A 17,595-nucleotide genomic window follows, 5' to 3' on the forward strand; every position below is an offset into this window, starting at 1 on the left:
TATTTACAGGTGACATGAAAACACAGGTGACACAGTGAAAATTACTAGCTTATACGGACTTAATTACCTACCCAGGACAGCACGAACAGAACAAACTCACGTACGCAAATGGATGGAAGGGTAGGAATCGTTTGGAGGGATGAGCAGGTGGAATCACAGGGCACAGCGAGCAGGTCCACTCCGGGTGGGAAGCGAGGAGCCGGCAGCTCCTTGTATTCGGCTTTACAGCGCACGCCGGCAGCTCCTTGTATTCGGCTTTACAGCGCACGCCGGCAGGGTCACTTGGCTGGTTTAAACGGGGCTGGTTGAAGCGGCTCTTTGTCAAAAGCTTTTCGTATCTCTCACGCCACTCCGGTGCAACTCTGAACTCTCTCCCGGTGGACTGCCAACCCTCTTACGCACCTGGACTCATCTGCCATATCTCTCGTGTAGCTTGTCCCAGCGATCATCGCACCCTTCTGTCCAAACCTTCAGCGCGGGTCTGACACGCCCTCCTCGGTTTCGGTACCGCCCTCCCCCCCGTGCTCTGTTTCGTGACCTTGTATCGTAATCCCACGGGCTTGTCTGCTTATTTGGGCATGGCGCCGACGGCACGCCCCTCGTGGCGAGCCACGGGCTTGGTTCCTTATTTGGGCATGGGGCTGAACAGCCCCGCCCTTCGTGGCGCGCCCTGGGCTTGCCTCTCCCGGGCGACCCCGCCCCCCCTGTTCAAACAGAGCACGGAGCACATATTCACTATAGCAGCGAAATGAGAGGGCGTGCACCCCACGCTTGTGAACTGCTTTACCCGCAGATGGAGAGTTTGGCTGGGAAATGGAAGTATTGAAGGGGAGCTATTCTTAATTGATTCGGTGCAATGGAGTATTATTTTAATGGAAGACAAGGCCTTACCCTAAAACACATAATAAGATATAAGCTACTGAACAAGGGTTTTATCGGGTCCTTCAATGTGGTGTTTCATGGAATTAACTACCGAGACACCCTTTTTTCCTTTACACAACTCTGGAGGCAGGAGGGGCCATATCCAACCAATGTTACACAACAATTTACCACTACAATACACACAATCAAAAAAATGCAATCCTCATATCCGCAACAATATATATATATATATATATATATATATATATATATATATATATATATATATATATATATATATATATATATATATATATATATACATATATATACACAAAGAATTAAGTTAAGCACCCCTACACAACGAATTAAGGTAAGCACCCCCTAATATATATTCTTTGTGTATATGTATACATTGGCATATATTCTAAGGTATGTGAGATCAAATAATGATTGGTATGACATTAGCAATTATCCATTGATGAAATTGAGTGATCAAAGTGAAAAAAAGTGATTGGTTGAGTCAGTGATCCGATCACGTGGGTCCTACACACGTTATTGACGCAAAGATCGCTAGAGGTCTTCTCAGAACAATGACTGTACGTTAGAAAACATAAACGTCATCCACACTGTCCGTGATGGACCTATAGCTCCATACTTAAATTGAGGTGAAAATATGCCTAAAATTCCCAAAAAATTTCACCTTAAATTATTCAGAATAAAATATTGAAAACGGCATGATTGTTATGTTTTTATGTGACCATAATATCACTTCTCCAGAAAATATAGCAATATCATGGGTATATTACACTGTTTTGACGACAACAAACTTGTAATGTGCGAGGTTGTAAAAAAACGGGGGGGGTGCTTAGCTTAATTCTTTGTGTATATATATATATAATATATACTAGCGGTAACCTGTGAAAATCACGGGCATAATTAGTGTTTATGTTCATACAAACTAACTTGCCCTTCCTCTTCCTTGCCGCTTCCTTTCAAAATAATTGTGTCAGTTTGCACCAACATTCATTCTGGCGGATATCCTGAATATCGCTTTGTATTCAACTGCAGTATTGTCTCTTACAGTGTGGTTACTGGTAAGTATCCCCTTTACATTGCTGATCACATTTATATTTGTATTTAAAGGCGTAGCATGCCTCTCGAGTCGCTGCGCGTCCGGCACACATCGGGACGTCTTCTTCTTCTCCTCGGTATTAAGTGCAGCGTCTCACTGTGCGTAAAACAAAATGGCGCGGGTTATTCAAAACTGTTCACTGATTTTCAGCTTTTATTCCACACTTATAAATGGCCTCTAAAGGTGGTTTTTTTATTCCACACTTATAGCCGGCGAAGCCAGTGTTGTGATTAAACGCGTATGTATTATGTCGAAAACCAGATTATGCTGTATCCCTTGGCTTGAGAATTCAGAAGCTGTGATGCACCAAATCGCTCAATGGAGGCCGCCATCTTGCGGATGCGGAAGTATGCATAACAAATTGAAAAACGTTCAATAGGAGTTTGTTTCACCCGTCATTGTTTGATTCACAATCGTATGCACCTCTAATTTGTAATGAAAATACTTTAGGACCAACCTCGGCCCGCACGGGCCTGGTTATCTTCAACGAAAATCGTCACCAAACACCGGAACCAATGAGATGCGAGCATTTGAAAAAATATTTCAGAAACCAAATCACTCAATGGAGGCCGCCATCGTCTGGATGCGGAAGTTTGCATAAAAAAATTGAGAAAACGTTCAATAGGAGTTTGTTTCACCCGTCTTTGTTTGATTCACAATCTGATGCACCTCTAATGTGTAATTAAAATACTTTAAAACCAACCTCGTTATACAACAACATGCATTTTAAAAGGCCATTTTCCCTGCTAGAGCGGGGGTTAGCCTTGCGGTCCCCATGACAATCTTCTCCATTTTGCCCTATTTTCTGCATCTCTCCTTGTTAACCCCCTTGCCCGCATTTCTTCTTCCACCATCTTTAGCCAAGTCTTTCTCGGTCTTCCCCGTCTTCTACTTCCTTCTACATTCATTTCCATCACTCTTCTCAACCAGTCACTTTCATCCTTCCTCAACACATGACCAAACCATCTCAACCTGTTCCTCTTCACAGCATCAATCACAGGCTCTATTCCCAACCTCGTTATCTTCAACGAAAATCGTCACCAAACACCGGAACCAATGAGATTCGAGCATTTCAAAAATTATTTTAAAAAAGCTTATTACGCGTTTCGGAGGGTGAAAACGGCATCAAATATTCTAAAATTGCCGAAGAATTATTTTTTAGAAATCTCGCGTCTGTAGGGGATAGTTTTTCACGGCCGGAAATATCCGAAGTTGAGACTGAATTCACCGAATTAATCAAGAAGGAAATTTTATCAATTTTTATCTCATCCAGAATGCAAATGGTGTCATTTTGAACTAGGTACGGTACCAACTACACCTACCTACTACCAACTACCTAACCCACTGATGCCATCGTGATGGGTAAAATAGTGGCAAGAGGCTTTGGCTTCGCCGGCTCATTGCGGCTTTGCAGTCGGGTACTAGTAGACATTTGGAGACATACGTATGCTTATATGGAAGGGTTAGTCATAACTACATAGTATCACACATATCTTAGGGCGACAGGAGCAATAGCTGGAGAGAAGTTCCGATTACAAACTTCAGAAATAAGCGTTTTAATGATATAGATATATGGCTCAATGGCTCAGACTCAGTGGGTTATAAGGGATTAAGATTATATCGAAGACTCAATGGCTCAGTGGGCTGTCGCTGCGTAAGTGATGAGGTCCTTGGTTCGAGTCCTTGGTTGTCAGAATTTTTTCACACTAGCCCCATGCAGGAATTTACTTCCTGTTTATTTAAAAAAAAAAAAAATTATACCATATTAGTTCAAAATTAATTTCAAATATTCCTTTGCCTTACTTGACAGACAAAAAGTATTCCTGGATGTCTCTGAGGAGAGTCAGGCAGACACGATCTCAGCTAACAATTAAACTTTAAGTTGTTGTTCATCCATCCTGGTTATGACTAACGATGACCAATCATAATTGCAAACAGAAAACAAGCAGGTGTACAAGGATCTCACTGGTGGATTTCCAAGTATAAAATGTACACCTTACCAGGCTCTTGATCGTTTCGTTATTGAGGATCTCAATATGCTCTCAGAACCAATCTCACATGTCTTTGAAGCATATATTCTGGTGTTGAGGGACATCTACTGCATGTACTGTCATTTGTGATCAGTAGAGCATTCCGGTATATTTCCCAGTCATCATCACTCTCGCCAGCGGAGATGGGATTGCATTTGGGTCCTCTTGTTTGTTTGTTTGTTTGCTTTGTCTGTATGTCCGCACATAGTGTGCTAACGTATGCCACAAACACTACCTAGTGGTAGCCAGTATTACACGTTTTATTTTTCATCCGAGTACCTCTATCAAGTATGTGTATTTAGAATGTGATTATATCTATGAAGTACTACTATTACAATGTGAGCACGTCTATAAGTATAAAATAGGTACTATTAGTATGCTAGTGTATGTCTCCAAATGATGCAGTTATGTATAACCCCGACATTCGTGGGTTGGTGCTATACATTCCTGGAAAATGCCGTGAAAGTCAAATCTGTGAATGTGGGGCATTGTTTCAATGAGAAAATGGGGATAGGTTCCCAGCGGTTTGTGATTCATAATTGAAAATAAAAAATCCCGTGAAAAACCATGAATCTGTGAAGCACAGGGCAGCGAAAGTTTAAGCAGGTCTGAAATACCATGGATATGCTCACGAATAACCGCGAATACGCAGGACACAGGGCCGTGAATGTAGAAGCAGGTCGCATTTTATCAACGCAAATACACAGGGTCCGCAAATGTTGGGACTGCAAATGTCAGGGTCCAACTGTGCTAAGAACACGAGTGCATCTATAAAGTATATTTGATAAAATATTTCTGCATGAGTAAAATATGTACGGTTGGAATGTGAATCGATCCAATAAAACCGAAAAGACCTGTTTGTCTGTCTGTCGTATGAACTTAAACCTACGTCGTCAATGCATCGTCTCTGCACTGGCACACAAAATACACCACACAAAGGAGGTCTGCTGGCGAGGGTTTGCAATCTCTGATTGCTCTTTCTTGGTATTTTTGTGACGGCAAGACCACCAGCGTGTACCACAGTTTGCTTCAAGTTCCACAGTTTACTTTTTTGTTGTTAAACAATTTCCTTGAAGGTCCAAACGATTAGTTTTCTTTTTCATCTTGTCACAGCACTATGTATTGGACTGACTGGGGAAGCACTCCACGTATTGAACGAGCTGACATGGATGGTTCAGCCCGACGGATAATCGCTAACACATCACTGTTCTGGCCTAATGGCCTAACTATAGACTATGCTGGGCGACGACTCTACTGGGCCGATGCCAAACACCATGTGATTGAAAGCTCCGACCTGGATGGACACAACAGAAGAGCAGTCATAAGCCATGGTGAGCCTTTCCTATCATTCTTTCATACCTCTAACTGGACTGGCGGAGGATGAAATTTGCAGAATTTCCGATTATTGATGCATTAGTCGGACCTTCAGACATTTTGATTGGTTAACCACATCCACAAAGGCTGCTAATTTTGTGGAATTGATGGATCCAAGGGAGGAGGGGTGGAGAAATTGTAGGATATCTCATGTTGATTATTGTCCGTGTGATTTGCCTGTGAACCCATCCTTCACTAGGCCTTCCACACCCATTTGCTCTAACGGTGTTTGAGGACAGCCTCTACTGGACTGACTGGCAAACAAAAAGCATCAACAGCGCAAATAAATTCACGGGACTGAATCAGGAGATCGTACATAGCAAGCTCCACTTCCCCATGGACATCCACACCCTGCATCCACAACGCCAGCCTCCGGGTATGCTCACTACATATCCTGGTACAGTGACCACACTACACTAACAGGTTCATTGGCCACACATTCCATGACACAGACAATATCGATCTCACTGACACGAATACTAGTCTAAAGTAGGTTAAGCTCCCACGCTCTAGAGCATCAAAAATCTGTGAGAGTTCCACGATACGCTAGTGCGGACGGATAAATCGTGGACCTAGATCTTAGGTTCTGAATTTGTTTCTAATACCATTTTACATTAAAGTGTCATTAATCATGCAAATATTCTGTGAGTAATCTCAAAACGCCGAACCACAATGTTAGTGACTCAGTTCGATGAAGTCAAATTCAATAAGTCGAACAGCGTTCAGCGGAATAGCATACGTATATTGATTTGGCTGAGTGGTGATCGGCTCTGTCCATTGAGCTCTCCTGTCTGGCCTCCTTAGTCTACACTCTTCATTGTACTTTTTTTTTTTTTTTTGTGGAGTGTGCGGAGGAGAGCACACCTGTGGTTGTCACAGAGGATGTGACCGAGGAGGGGGCGCGAAGAGGTGTGTTGGTGAGATGTGCGAACGACGAGTGTGTGCAAAGGTGTGCGGTGGTCAGGTGTGTGACAAAGTCTGTGAGCGGAATGAGTGTACCCGGGTGTGTAAGAGAAGGTGCAATGACGAGGAGCATGGGAACGGCTGGATGTATGAGCAAGGAACAGAATGCGGGGTGTGAGCATGCAAGTGGAGCATCGACGCTAAACGGGATAGCGGTTAGATCGACTTATAGCCGAAGCGGGCCCTCGGTTCGTGCCGGGCTTCGTGTGCAGCGGGGACCAGCGGGGATCGTAACCACGGCCGTTTCGAAAGACCTGCTGCTGGCTTCTGCTGCTGGCTTCTGCTGCTGGCTTAACCACAACCTGCTGGCTTCTATTTACCATACTAGCTTGTTGATTAAACCCGGTTATATTTCTGCTCGATCAAGCCCACAGTATGGAGATGGACGATCAATTTCCTGGGAGCGAAGCAGAAGTCCTTCACATCTAATATGTTGTGCTCTTGTTTCCGTGCAGTCAGCACCGCACAGTCTTCCATAATGTGTTTTATTGTGTGTGTGGCGGCCTGGCAGAGGTTGCAGGTGTCATCGGTGGTGTCATCCAGTCTATGTTTGTACTCACCATAAAAGCTGTAGTTGGTGTCCTCAGCAGGAGCGAGAAAGATAGACATGATCAGACTTGCATTTTGATGTGGATCAGATGTGTTATATGTCGATCAGATCAGATATGGTTTGAATGTGTTATGAACATTTTGATATGTTCTTTGGAGATATAACGTATGGATGGGCAGCCATGTAATGCGATTAAAGTTTGATTCGATTTTGATGAAAGTAATGTTGAGTTATGCCACCAAATAGGCAGAAAGTAGTTTGTAACAATCTTTCTGAAACTTGATCTGTGTTGTCAATCGGGTCGGATTGGGCGTTAGTACCCAGGGTACTGCTTGGGCCCAGGTTTATTGATTGTGTTTATGGTGGTGGGAATGGATGTGTTTTTTTGTGGTTGTCTTTGATGCCATTCAGGGGGCTGTTTGGGAGGGGAGTTTTTTGAAGGATGTCGTTCGAGTATCTTTGTGGTCTAGTCTTAGTGTGTCTTGGGATCTGTGGGTGCTTAGACTCATTGAACAGGTTGATTGAACAGGTTGAACATGAACAGGTAACCCTAACCCTAACCCTAACAACAACTAACCCTAACCCTAACCCTAACAACTCGGGTTAGGGTTAGGGTTAGGGTTAGGGTTGTTGTTAGGGTTAGGGTTAGGGTTAGGGTTGTTGAGTTGTTGTTAGGGTTAGGGTTGTTGTTAGGGTTAGGGTTGTTGATTGCCTGTGTGTGTTTAATCCACAGGGAAAAACCACTGTGGGCAAAATAATGGTGGGTGCAGCCACCTTTGCCTTCCCAATGCACATAAATACAGCTGTGCTTGTCCCACTGGATTCCGTAGTCTCGACCTCCATACCTGCTCCGACCGTGAGTTTTATGGTGCAGGGATAACTTCTCTTTCTTCCTCATTGCATCACAACTCAAGATGTGGTTTGAATGTGTTATGAACATTTTGATATGTTCTTTGGAGGTATAACGTATGGATGGGCAGCCATGTAATGCGATTAAAGTTTGATTCGATTTTGATGAAAGTAATGTTGAGTTATGCCACCAAACAGGCAGAAAGTAGTTTGTAACTCTCTTTCTGAAACTTTTGTCCCCTTTATGATGACTAAAAAACACGACCGAAAGTCTAACAGCGGCGTAGCCGGGCTTGTAAAATATTATAAACCACAAACACACATGCTTAGCTTTTTAAACAGTCACTAATGCTGTTTATATCATTAAACAAAGAAATTCGGAGGAATCCAGACATCCATGAGGTAACTTTTACTCACAGAACTGAGGGAAGATCTACTGTAATCTAGATTATACCCCACAAGGGTTGGGTACGTACCGTTTTGTTGGAAGACACGTAACGCCGATGCTTTTGATATTTGATGGCCATTTTACAATCGGTTTGTTTGTTTCACACTGAATGAAAAACGTCAAGGTAGAGCATGGCGATTGTGATATATGACAGGTTCGACAACATGTTCGGCATGATGGCATAAAAATCAAAATGGTGGTGTGTGGAGAGTCAGCGGTCGTACCGCCGTAAGGACATCAGACGTAATCACATCACCCTGTCATGTGACCAGATCCTCAGCTCTGATTGGTATATGTTTGAGGGGACGTACATACATACATACAGAGGGACAAACACTGTTCTAGACGGCTTTGCCCTGTGGGCTATGCTGTAAAAACATCTAGAGTCAGAGGATAAAAGGAAAAATAAGATTCTACAGCAGGAATAACTTGGCCGAAGCATGACGGAGCAAACTTGCAATTTTGGAAATAAATAGTTTGGCCTCTTGGAGAATGGCGATGATACAGTGTGCATCAAGGACCTCTTTATCTATGAAAGGGACTTTATTGCTGAGCCTGAGCAGGTATATTCATGCTGGACTATATCAAATGCAGACGATTATAGAATGACCTAAAACGGCCCTCGGTGGAGCGCATATCTCCGCCAGGCTGAACAGTTCACGTTTTCTATCCACTGATAGGCTGGATCTGGATTCGAACTTCAACCATATTCAGATCTTCACCAAAATCGAATCAATTTGGACTTGTCACACACCCAACCTGCCCACCGAATTTCGTCTGATTCCGTCCACAACTGTTTGAGATATCCGGTTAACAAACAGACAGGTGTGAAAACATAACCTCCATCCACCTTTGGTGCAGGGCACATGACCCGTCGCGACAGCTGCCCTTCATATTTGTTGTATCGTGGTTGTCAGATGTAACAAGGAAGAGTGAATAGTGATGAAAACATTAACTAGAACGGCACTCGGTTGAGTGCAAACCTCCGCCAGGCTGAACAGTTCACGTTTTGTATCCCACTGATAGGACGGATCTGGATCTGGACCTGAACCAAAATCGAATCTGCTTGTTCTGGACACCTAACAAACTCATCCACCAAGTTCTGTCACAGGTCGACGATAACTTTTTAAAACATCATGCTATATATCGGTTTTGACCCCATCTCACAATGGTATAGAATCACTAATGGCACCACAAATGTTTGCCGTGTTCCTGAGGACCATCAAAACAGCTGCAGTAGCAGCTCACCGGGCTTTCATTGTTTGATAGATCAACAAGCAGTACATTGATCTCAGTGGAGTCAGTCTTGGACTGATTGAAAATTAAAATTTGCATTAAAAAATAAATCTAAGGGAGATCAGATAAAAACGCATCCTCAACAACATATGTAGAGAGACAGTTCTCATTCAACAAGATGCAATGGTGACTATCTTGCTCCTTATTCCCCAGGCCTCGACACCTTCCTGCTGTTTGCCAGGCGGACAGACATCAGGAGGATGAGCCTGGATACGGATGAGAGTGCTGATGTGGTGCTGCCCCTGCAAGGTCTCCGTGCTGCTGTTGCTTTGGCCTGGCATGCTGGGGAGGGCCTCATTTTCTGGTCAGATGTGGCAAGTGACAGCATCCGGCGGGCACGATGGGACGGCACCAATCAGGAGGTATGGATGGGAGGCAGAGTAACGGAAGAGTTTGTGGCTCTGTCAATACTAATGAAATATATAATTTTAATATCATCATGGCGTGTTTGGAAAGATTATCATGATTGTTATTATTTGGAGTAAGTGGCGGAAGATGTCCGTGTCAGGAATGGTGGGGGCAAGATTTTGCCTTTCCTGAGATGCCACCTTTCCTGATTGGGTCATCTTGCTCTACCTTACTTTAATTTATGACATAATATAATGATGAGATATGCTTTGGGCCTAAAGGAGTTGATTGCAACAAGCCTGGAGAGCCCTGCTGGATTGGCTGTGGACTGGATCACAGACAAACTTTACTGGACTGATGCAGGTGATGTAAAAATGGGGACACTCGCCAAAAAACATTTTAAAAGGGTGACTTAAGTTTGCTAAACGATGACTAATAAAAATCTTGCTACATATCAAATTTTCTGCTATTTGCTCGAATTCCCAGAGTAGCCCCTCATATTGTTTTATCCTATATCCAGGTTCGTAATCTATTTGGAGGCCTAGTTCATACCACCGTTTCACAACATAGTGCCACGTGTGCTGTTTATGCAGGCACTGACCGTATTGAAGTGTCGCGTCTGGACGGCAGCCTCCGCAGCGTGCTGCTGTGGGAGCAGCTCGATCGTCCACGGGGTATCGTGCTGGAGCCTGTGTCTCGGTAAGGACTATCTGGTTTGTTTATAGCATACACTGCTGCAGGGTAGTCTCGAGGTAGGCACACTCCCCTCTGTCCTGTCAAGGCTGAGTTTGAATGTCGACCCGGCTATAAACATCCTCCTGTCCCTCACATGGACGTTAAGCCGGGTGGCCACTTGCCAACATTAGCTGGTGAACCCAAGGTGTACTTTACGAAGAGTTTGCGAAGAGTAGGTATTGACTTAGCCTGGTGTTGGCTTAGCGGTTAAGGTGCTGGCTTGGGATCCTAGGATCCTGGGTTTGAATCCCGGGTTTGAATCCCGGGTTTGAATCCCGGTCGATTGCTGAATTAACAATATTTTAATTCTTTAATAATTACCAGGGGGTTGATTCAGTCTGTCATCCTTCCGAGGTCGGCAAATTGAGTACCAGTTCACTGGGAATTCCCTGCGTGTCGCAAGAGGCGACTAATAGGGTTGGTGGCAGGAAGGACATCCAGCCAAAAAACATTTCTTCAAAAAGGGGACCACGGTGCCCAAAAAAGGGGCCATAAAACATTGCTTCAAAAAGGGGACCACTGTGCCCGAAAAAGGGGCCATAAAACATTGCTTCAAAAAAAGGGGACAATGGTGCCCCAAAAAGGGGCCATAAAACATTGCTTCAAAAAGGGGACCATGGTGCCCCAAAAAGGGGCCATAAAACATTGCTTCAAAAAAAGGGAACCACGGTGCCCAAAAAGGGGCCATAAAACATTGCTTCAAAAAGGGGACCATGGTGCCCAAAAAAGGGCCCATAAAACATTGCTTCAAAAAGGGGACCAGGGTGCCCAAAAAAGGGCCATAAAACATTGCTTCAAAAAAAGGGGACAATGGTGCCCAAAAAAGGGGCCATAAAACATTGCTTCAAAAAGGGGACCATGGTGCCCAAAAAAGGGGCCATAAAACATTGCTTCAAAAAAGGGGCCCACGGTGCCCAAAAAGGGGCCATAAAACATTGCTTCAAAAAGGGGACCATGGTGCCCAAAAAAGCGGCCATAAAACATTGCTTCAAAAAGGGGACCATGGTGCCCAAAAAAGGGCCATAAAACATTGCTTCAAAAAAAGGGGACCACGGTGCCCAAAAAGCGGCCATAAAACATTGCTTCAAAAAGGGGACCATGGTGCCCAAAAAAGGACCATAAAACATTGCTTCAAAAAAAGGGGACCACAGTGCCCAAAAAGAGGCCATAAAACATTGCTTCAAAAAGGGTACCATGGTGCCCAAAAAAAGGGGCCATAAAACATTGCTTCAAAAAAAGGGGACCACGGTGCCCAAAAAAAGGGGCCATAAAACATTGCTTCAAAAAAAGGGGACCACGGTGCCCAAAAAAAGGGGCCATAAAACATTGCTTCAAAAAGGGGACGATGGTGCCCGAAAAAGGGGCCATAAAACATTGCTTCAAAAAGGGGACCATGGTGCCCAAAAAAGGGGCCATAAAACATTGCTTCAAAAAGGGGACCATGGTGCCCCAAAAAGGGGCCATAAAACATTGCTTCAAAAAGGGGACCATGGTTCCCCAAAAAGGGGCCATAAAACATTGCTTCAAAAAGGGGACCATGGTGCCCAAAAAAGGGGCCATAAAACATTGCTTCAAAAAGGGGACCATGGTGCCCAAAAAAGGGGCCATAAGACATTGCTTCAAAAAGGGGACCATGGTGCCCAAAAAGGGCCATAAAACATTGCTTCAAAAAAAGGGGACCATGGTGCCCAAAAAAGGGGCCATAAAACATTGCTTCAAAAAGGGGACTATGGCGCCCAAAAAAAGGGGCCATAAAACATTGCTTCAAAAAGGGGACCATGGTGCCCAAAAAAGGGGCCATAAAACATTGCTTCAAAAAAATGGGACCATGGTGCCCAAAAAAAGGGGCCATAAAACATTGCTTCAAAAAGGGGACCATGGTGCCCAAAAAAGGGGCCATAAAACATTGCTTCAAAAAGGGGACTATGGTGCCCAAAAAAAGGGGCCATAAAACATTGCTTCAAAAAGGGGACCATGGTGCCCAAAAAAGGGGCCATAAAACATTGCTGCAAAAAAATGGGACCATGGTGCCCAAAAAAAGGGGCCATAAAACATTGCTTCAAAAAGGGGACCATGGTGCCCAAAAAAGGGGCCATAAAACATTGCTTCAAAAAGGGGACTATGGTGCCCAAAAAAAGGGGCCATAAAACATTGCTTCAAAAAGGGGACCATGGTGCCCAAAAAAGGGGCCATAAAACATTGCTTCAAAAAAATGGGACCATGGTGCCCAAAAAAAGGGGCCATAAAACATTGCTTCAAAAAGGGGACCATGGTGCCCAAAAAATGGGCCATAAAACATTGCTTCAAAAAGGGGACCATGGTGCCCAAAAAAGGGGCCATAAAACATTGCTTCAAAAAGGGGACCATGGTGCCCAAAAAAGGGGCCATAAAACATTGCTTCAAAAAGGGGACCAGGGTGCCCAAAAAAGGGGCCATAAAACATTGCTTCAAAAAGGGGACCATGGTGCCCAAAAAAGGGGCCATAAAACATTGCTTCAAAAAGGGGACCATGGTGCCCAAAAAAGGGGCCATAAAACATTGCTTCAAAAAGGGGACCAGGGTGCCCAAAAAAGGGGCCATAAAACATTGCTTCAAAAAGGGGACCCATGGTGCCCAAAAAAGGGGCCATAAAACATTGCTTCAAAAAGGGGACCATGGTGCCCAAAAAATGGGCCATAAAACATTGCTTCAAAAAGGGGACCATGGTGCCCAAAAAAGGGGCCATAAAACATTGCTTCAAAAAGGGGACCATGGTACCCAAAAAAGGGGCCATAAAACATTGCTTCAAAAAAATGGGACCATGGTGCCCAAAAAAAGGGGCCATAAAACATTGCTTCAAAAAGGGGACCATGGTGCCCAAAAAATGGGCCATAAAACATTGCTTCAAAAAGGGGACCATGGTGCCCAAAAAAGGGGCCATAAAACATTGCTTCAAAAAGGGGACCATGGTGCCCAAAAAAGGGGCCATAAAACATTGCTTCAAAAAGGGGACCAGGGTGCCCAAAAAAGGGGCCATAAAACATTGCTTCAAAAAGGGGACCAGGGTGCCCAAAAAAGGGGCCATAAAACATTGCTTCAAAAAGGGGACCATGGTGCCCAAAAAAGGGGCCATAAAACATTGCTTCATAAAGGGGACCAGGGTGCCCAAAAAAGGGGCCATAAAACATTGCTTCAAAAAGGGGACCATGGTGCCCAAAAAAGGGGCCATAAAACATTGCTTCAAAAAGGGGACCAGGGTGCCCAAAAAAGGGGCCATAAAACAATGCTTCAAAAAGGGGACCATGGTGCCCAAAAAAGGGGCCATAAAACATTGCTTCAAAAAGGGGACCATGGTGCCCAAAAAAGGGGCCATAAAACATTGCTTCAAAAAGGGGACCATGGTGCCCCAAAAATGGGCCATAAAACATTGCTTCAAAAAGGGGACCATGGTGCCCAAAAAAGGGCCCATAAAACATTGCTTCAAAAAGGGGACCATGGTGCACAAAAAAGGGGCCATAAAACATTGATTCAAAAAGGGGACCATGGTGCCCAAAAAAGGGGCCATAAAACATTGCTTCAAAAAGGGGACCATGGTGCCCAAAAAAGGGGCCATAAAACATTGCTTCAAAAAGGGGACCAGGGTGCCCAAAAAAGGGGCCATAAAACATTGCTTCCAAAAGGGGACCATGGTGCCCAAAAAAGGGGCCATAAAACATTGCTTCAAAAAGGGGACCAGGGTGCCCAAAAAAGGGGCCATAAAACATTGCTTCAAAAAGGGGACCATGGTGCCCAAAAAAGGGGCCATAAAACATTGCTTCAAAAAGGGGACCATGGTGCCCAAAAAAGGGGCCATAAAACATTGCTTCAAAAAGGGGACCATGGTGCCCAAAAAAGGGGCCATAAAACATTGCTTCAAAAAGGGGACCATGGTGCCCCAAAAATGGGCCATAAAACATTGCTTCAAAAAGGGGACCATGGTGCCCAAAAAAGGGCCCATAAAACATTGCTTCAAAAAGGGGACCATGGTGCCCAAAAAAGGGGCCATAAAACATTGCTTCAAAAAGGGGCCATGGTGCCCAAAAAAGGGGCCATAAAACATTGCTTCAAAAAGGGGCCATGGTGCCCAAAAAAGGGGCCATAAAACATTGCTTCAAAAAGGGGACCATGGTGCCCAAAAAATGGGCCATATAACATTGCTTCAAAAAGGGGACCATGGTGCCCAAAAAGGGGCCATAAAACATTGCTTCAAAAAGGGGACCAGGGTGCCCAAAAAAGGGGCCATAAAACATTGCTTCAAAAAGGGGCCATGGTGCCCAAAAAAGGGGCCATAAAACATTGCTTCAAAAAGGGGCCATGGTGCCCAAAAAAGGGGCCATAAAACATTGCTTCAAAAAGGGGACCATGGTGCCCAAAAAATGGGCCATATAACATTGCTTCAAAAATGGGACCATGGTGCCCAAAAAAAGGGGCCATAAAACATTGCTTCAAAAAGGGGACCATGGTGCCCAAAAAAGGGGCCATAAAACATTGCTTCAAAAAGGGGACCATGGTGCCCAAAAAATGGGCCATAAAACATTGCTTCAAAAAGGGGACCATGGTGCCCAAAAAGGGGCCATAAAACATTGCTTCAAAAAGGGGACTATGGTGCCCAAAAAAGGGCCATAAAACATTGCTTCAAAAAGGGGACCATGGTGCCCAAAAAAGGACCATAAAACATTGCTTCAAAAAGGGGACCATGGTGCCCAAAAAAAGGCCAATCCCTGCTCTGTGGGTAAAAATGGCCTCCAAAGGTGGTTCCTATAGGGGGAACTGAACCAGCGACACACCCTCTGCCCCCGCAAATGATGCTACCCACAGGTTGCATTCGAAAGAACAAAATAATTTACTTTACTTTGTTGAAATTGATTTTACCGATTCTTCAATTGCATCCATCAGCTCACATTTGGTTATTCATCGTAAATCTTCCTTTTTTAATCAATATGTCTAACAAGGTGTGCCATCCAATACGCCACAGCTACATGTACTGGACAGACTGGGGGGAGAAGGCAAAGATCGAACGAGCAGGAATGGATGGGTCACATCGAAAAGCCATTGTGACATCTCGCCTTAAATGGCCCAATGGCCTAGCCGTGGACTATGAAATGGAGCGCCTCTATTGGGCCGACGCTGGAGTCAAAACTATCGAGTTTGCAAGGCTGGATGGTACAGGTCGGCAGGTGAGAATTAGGTATTGTATTGCTGTAGGGAACACGCGGTAGGAATGGATAATGCAAAGTTAATGCAGTTGAACTGCTGTCTGGCCTGCGTTTGAGTCCAGACTCGACCGTAAATGGTTCGATTGATGCTTCGCAGATGCCAGTCAGGATGCTGAATCAAAAAGTTCGCCATTCTTTGGATAAATGTTAAGCATTTAGACCCATCTGCTGGCATTAGTTGGTGAACGTCAAGTATCCCACGGTGCCTTTTGTGAAGAGTAGGCGAGTTATTGCCAGAATTCTTAACAAATTACAAAATGTCTGCCCTGACTACAGATGGGAAGGTTTGTTACAGATGCAAAGCACCCAGGTATAGTCCTTCGCCATATGTCTGATTTGGTACCACTGAAGCACTGAACCTGCCTGGAGATGGAGATGGCGGAGGAAACAGGAAACGGATAAAGACTGTTTGGTTTAGGAAACTTGTCATCATTTTATTTACTTTCACTGTTTTCCATTGGGCAATACTTCTTGCATGGCAGGTACTGATTGGCTCACAGCTGCCGCACCCATTTGGCCTCACAGTGTGGGGCGATCGGATCTACTGGACCGACTGGCAGGCCAAGAGCCTTCAAAGTGCAGACAAGCTCAGCGGGGGCGATCGCACGGTCCTGCGTAACGGTCTGGACAACCTCATGGACGTGCATGTGTACCAGCATGAGAGGCCACATGGTGCGGAAGGGGGGGGGGGGGGGGTCAGGAATGCGGATTTCAGTCCAACTAGATTATGGGAGAAGATTGTTTGTCATCTTTTAAAGGACACAATTGTAAATAATTAATAAGGAGGTATTGTCGTTTCCACTTAATATACTAGTATCACGACGAGCCTGGTGTTGGCATAGCGGTTAGGGTGCCGCCTTGGGATCCCAGGATCCTGGGTTTCAATCCCGGTCTATCGCTGAATTAACGCCAGGGGGGTTGACTCAGCCTGTCATCCTTCCAAGGTCGGCAAATTGAGTACCAGCTTCCTGGTAATTCCCTGTGTGTCGCAAGAGGCGACTAACAAGGTTGGCGGCAGGAAGGGCATCCGGCTGTAAAACATTGCTTCAAAAAGGGGACCACGGTGCCCGAAAAAAAGGCCAACCCCTGCTCTGCGGGGAAAAATGGCCTCGAAAGGCGGTTCTATACTAGTATCACGACGGAGATTCGGACATTTTCATGACCTCACTCATATCTCAACCCATCCTACTTTTCCTTCTCTCTGCTATCCTTCCCCCTTCCCTTATTCACCACCTTTTGTTTCCTTGCATATGTTATATGTCGATATAATTCCAATACATAATAAGTCTTCCTTTTATAATGTTATTCAAATTCACACTGATTGGTGTGCGTCATATATCAGCACATGAAACTCAAATCATGTTCCCCTGACTCCTTCCCAGTGCCATCGCCATGTGCGGAGAGCAATGGAGGATGCAGCCATCTCTGCCTGCTTGCTCCCGATCCCCCCGGATACAGCTGTGCATGTCCCACCGGGATCAAGCTGCGCTCTGATGGGAGGACGTGCGATAAGGGTTGGTCTGACTCCATCCCACAACTTTATACATTCGATTTGGTACTTCATTCCAAGTAAAAATGATGAATTGCGAAAGATGACGGGAATAGAGCCTGTGATTGATGCTGTGAAGAGGAACAGGTTGAGATGGTTTGGTCATGTGTTGAGGAGGGATGAAAGTGACTGGTTGAGAAGAGTGATGGACATGAATGTAGAAGGACGGGTAAGACCGAGAAAGACTTGGCTAAAGATGGTGGAAGAAGAAATGCGGGCAAGG

The 17,595-nt window shown here is 44.8% G+C and overlaps 1 protein-coding gene across 5 annotated transcripts in view; it reads left to right on the forward strand.

Annotated features, from left to right (window-relative positions):
- The window catches only part of LRP4 (LDL receptor related protein 4), a 262,672-nt gene that overhangs the window by 189,082 nt on the left and 55,995 nt on the right, over positions 1–17,595 (forward strand). For all 5 annotated transcript variants that reach the window (XM_078771054.1, XM_068109669.2, XM_068109660.2 and 2 more), the window contains 9 exons: positions 5,140–5,357; positions 5,600–5,776; positions 7,647–7,769; positions 9,660–9,868; positions 10,136–10,217; positions 10,448–10,553; positions 15,583–15,784; positions 16,306–16,495; positions 17,206–17,337. In XM_078771054.1, coding sequence (XP_078627180.1) covers positions 5,140–5,357; positions 5,600–5,776; positions 7,647–7,769; positions 9,660–9,868; positions 10,136–10,217; positions 10,448–10,553; positions 15,583–15,784; positions 16,306–16,495; positions 17,206–17,337 — 1,439 coding nt within the window. The remainder of the gene's footprint in view (positions 1–5,139; positions 5,358–5,599; positions 5,777–7,646; positions 7,770–9,659; positions 9,869–10,135; positions 10,218–10,447; positions 10,554–15,582; positions 15,785–16,305; positions 16,496–17,205; positions 17,338–17,595) is intronic.

Source organism: Myxine glutinosa, chromosome 1, assembly GCF_964187855.1.
Source record: "Myxine glutinosa chromosome 1, kmMyxGlut1.1, whole genome shotgun sequence".
Lineage (NCBI taxonomy): Eukaryota > Metazoa > Chordata > Myxini > Myxiniformes > Myxinidae > Myxine > Myxine glutinosa.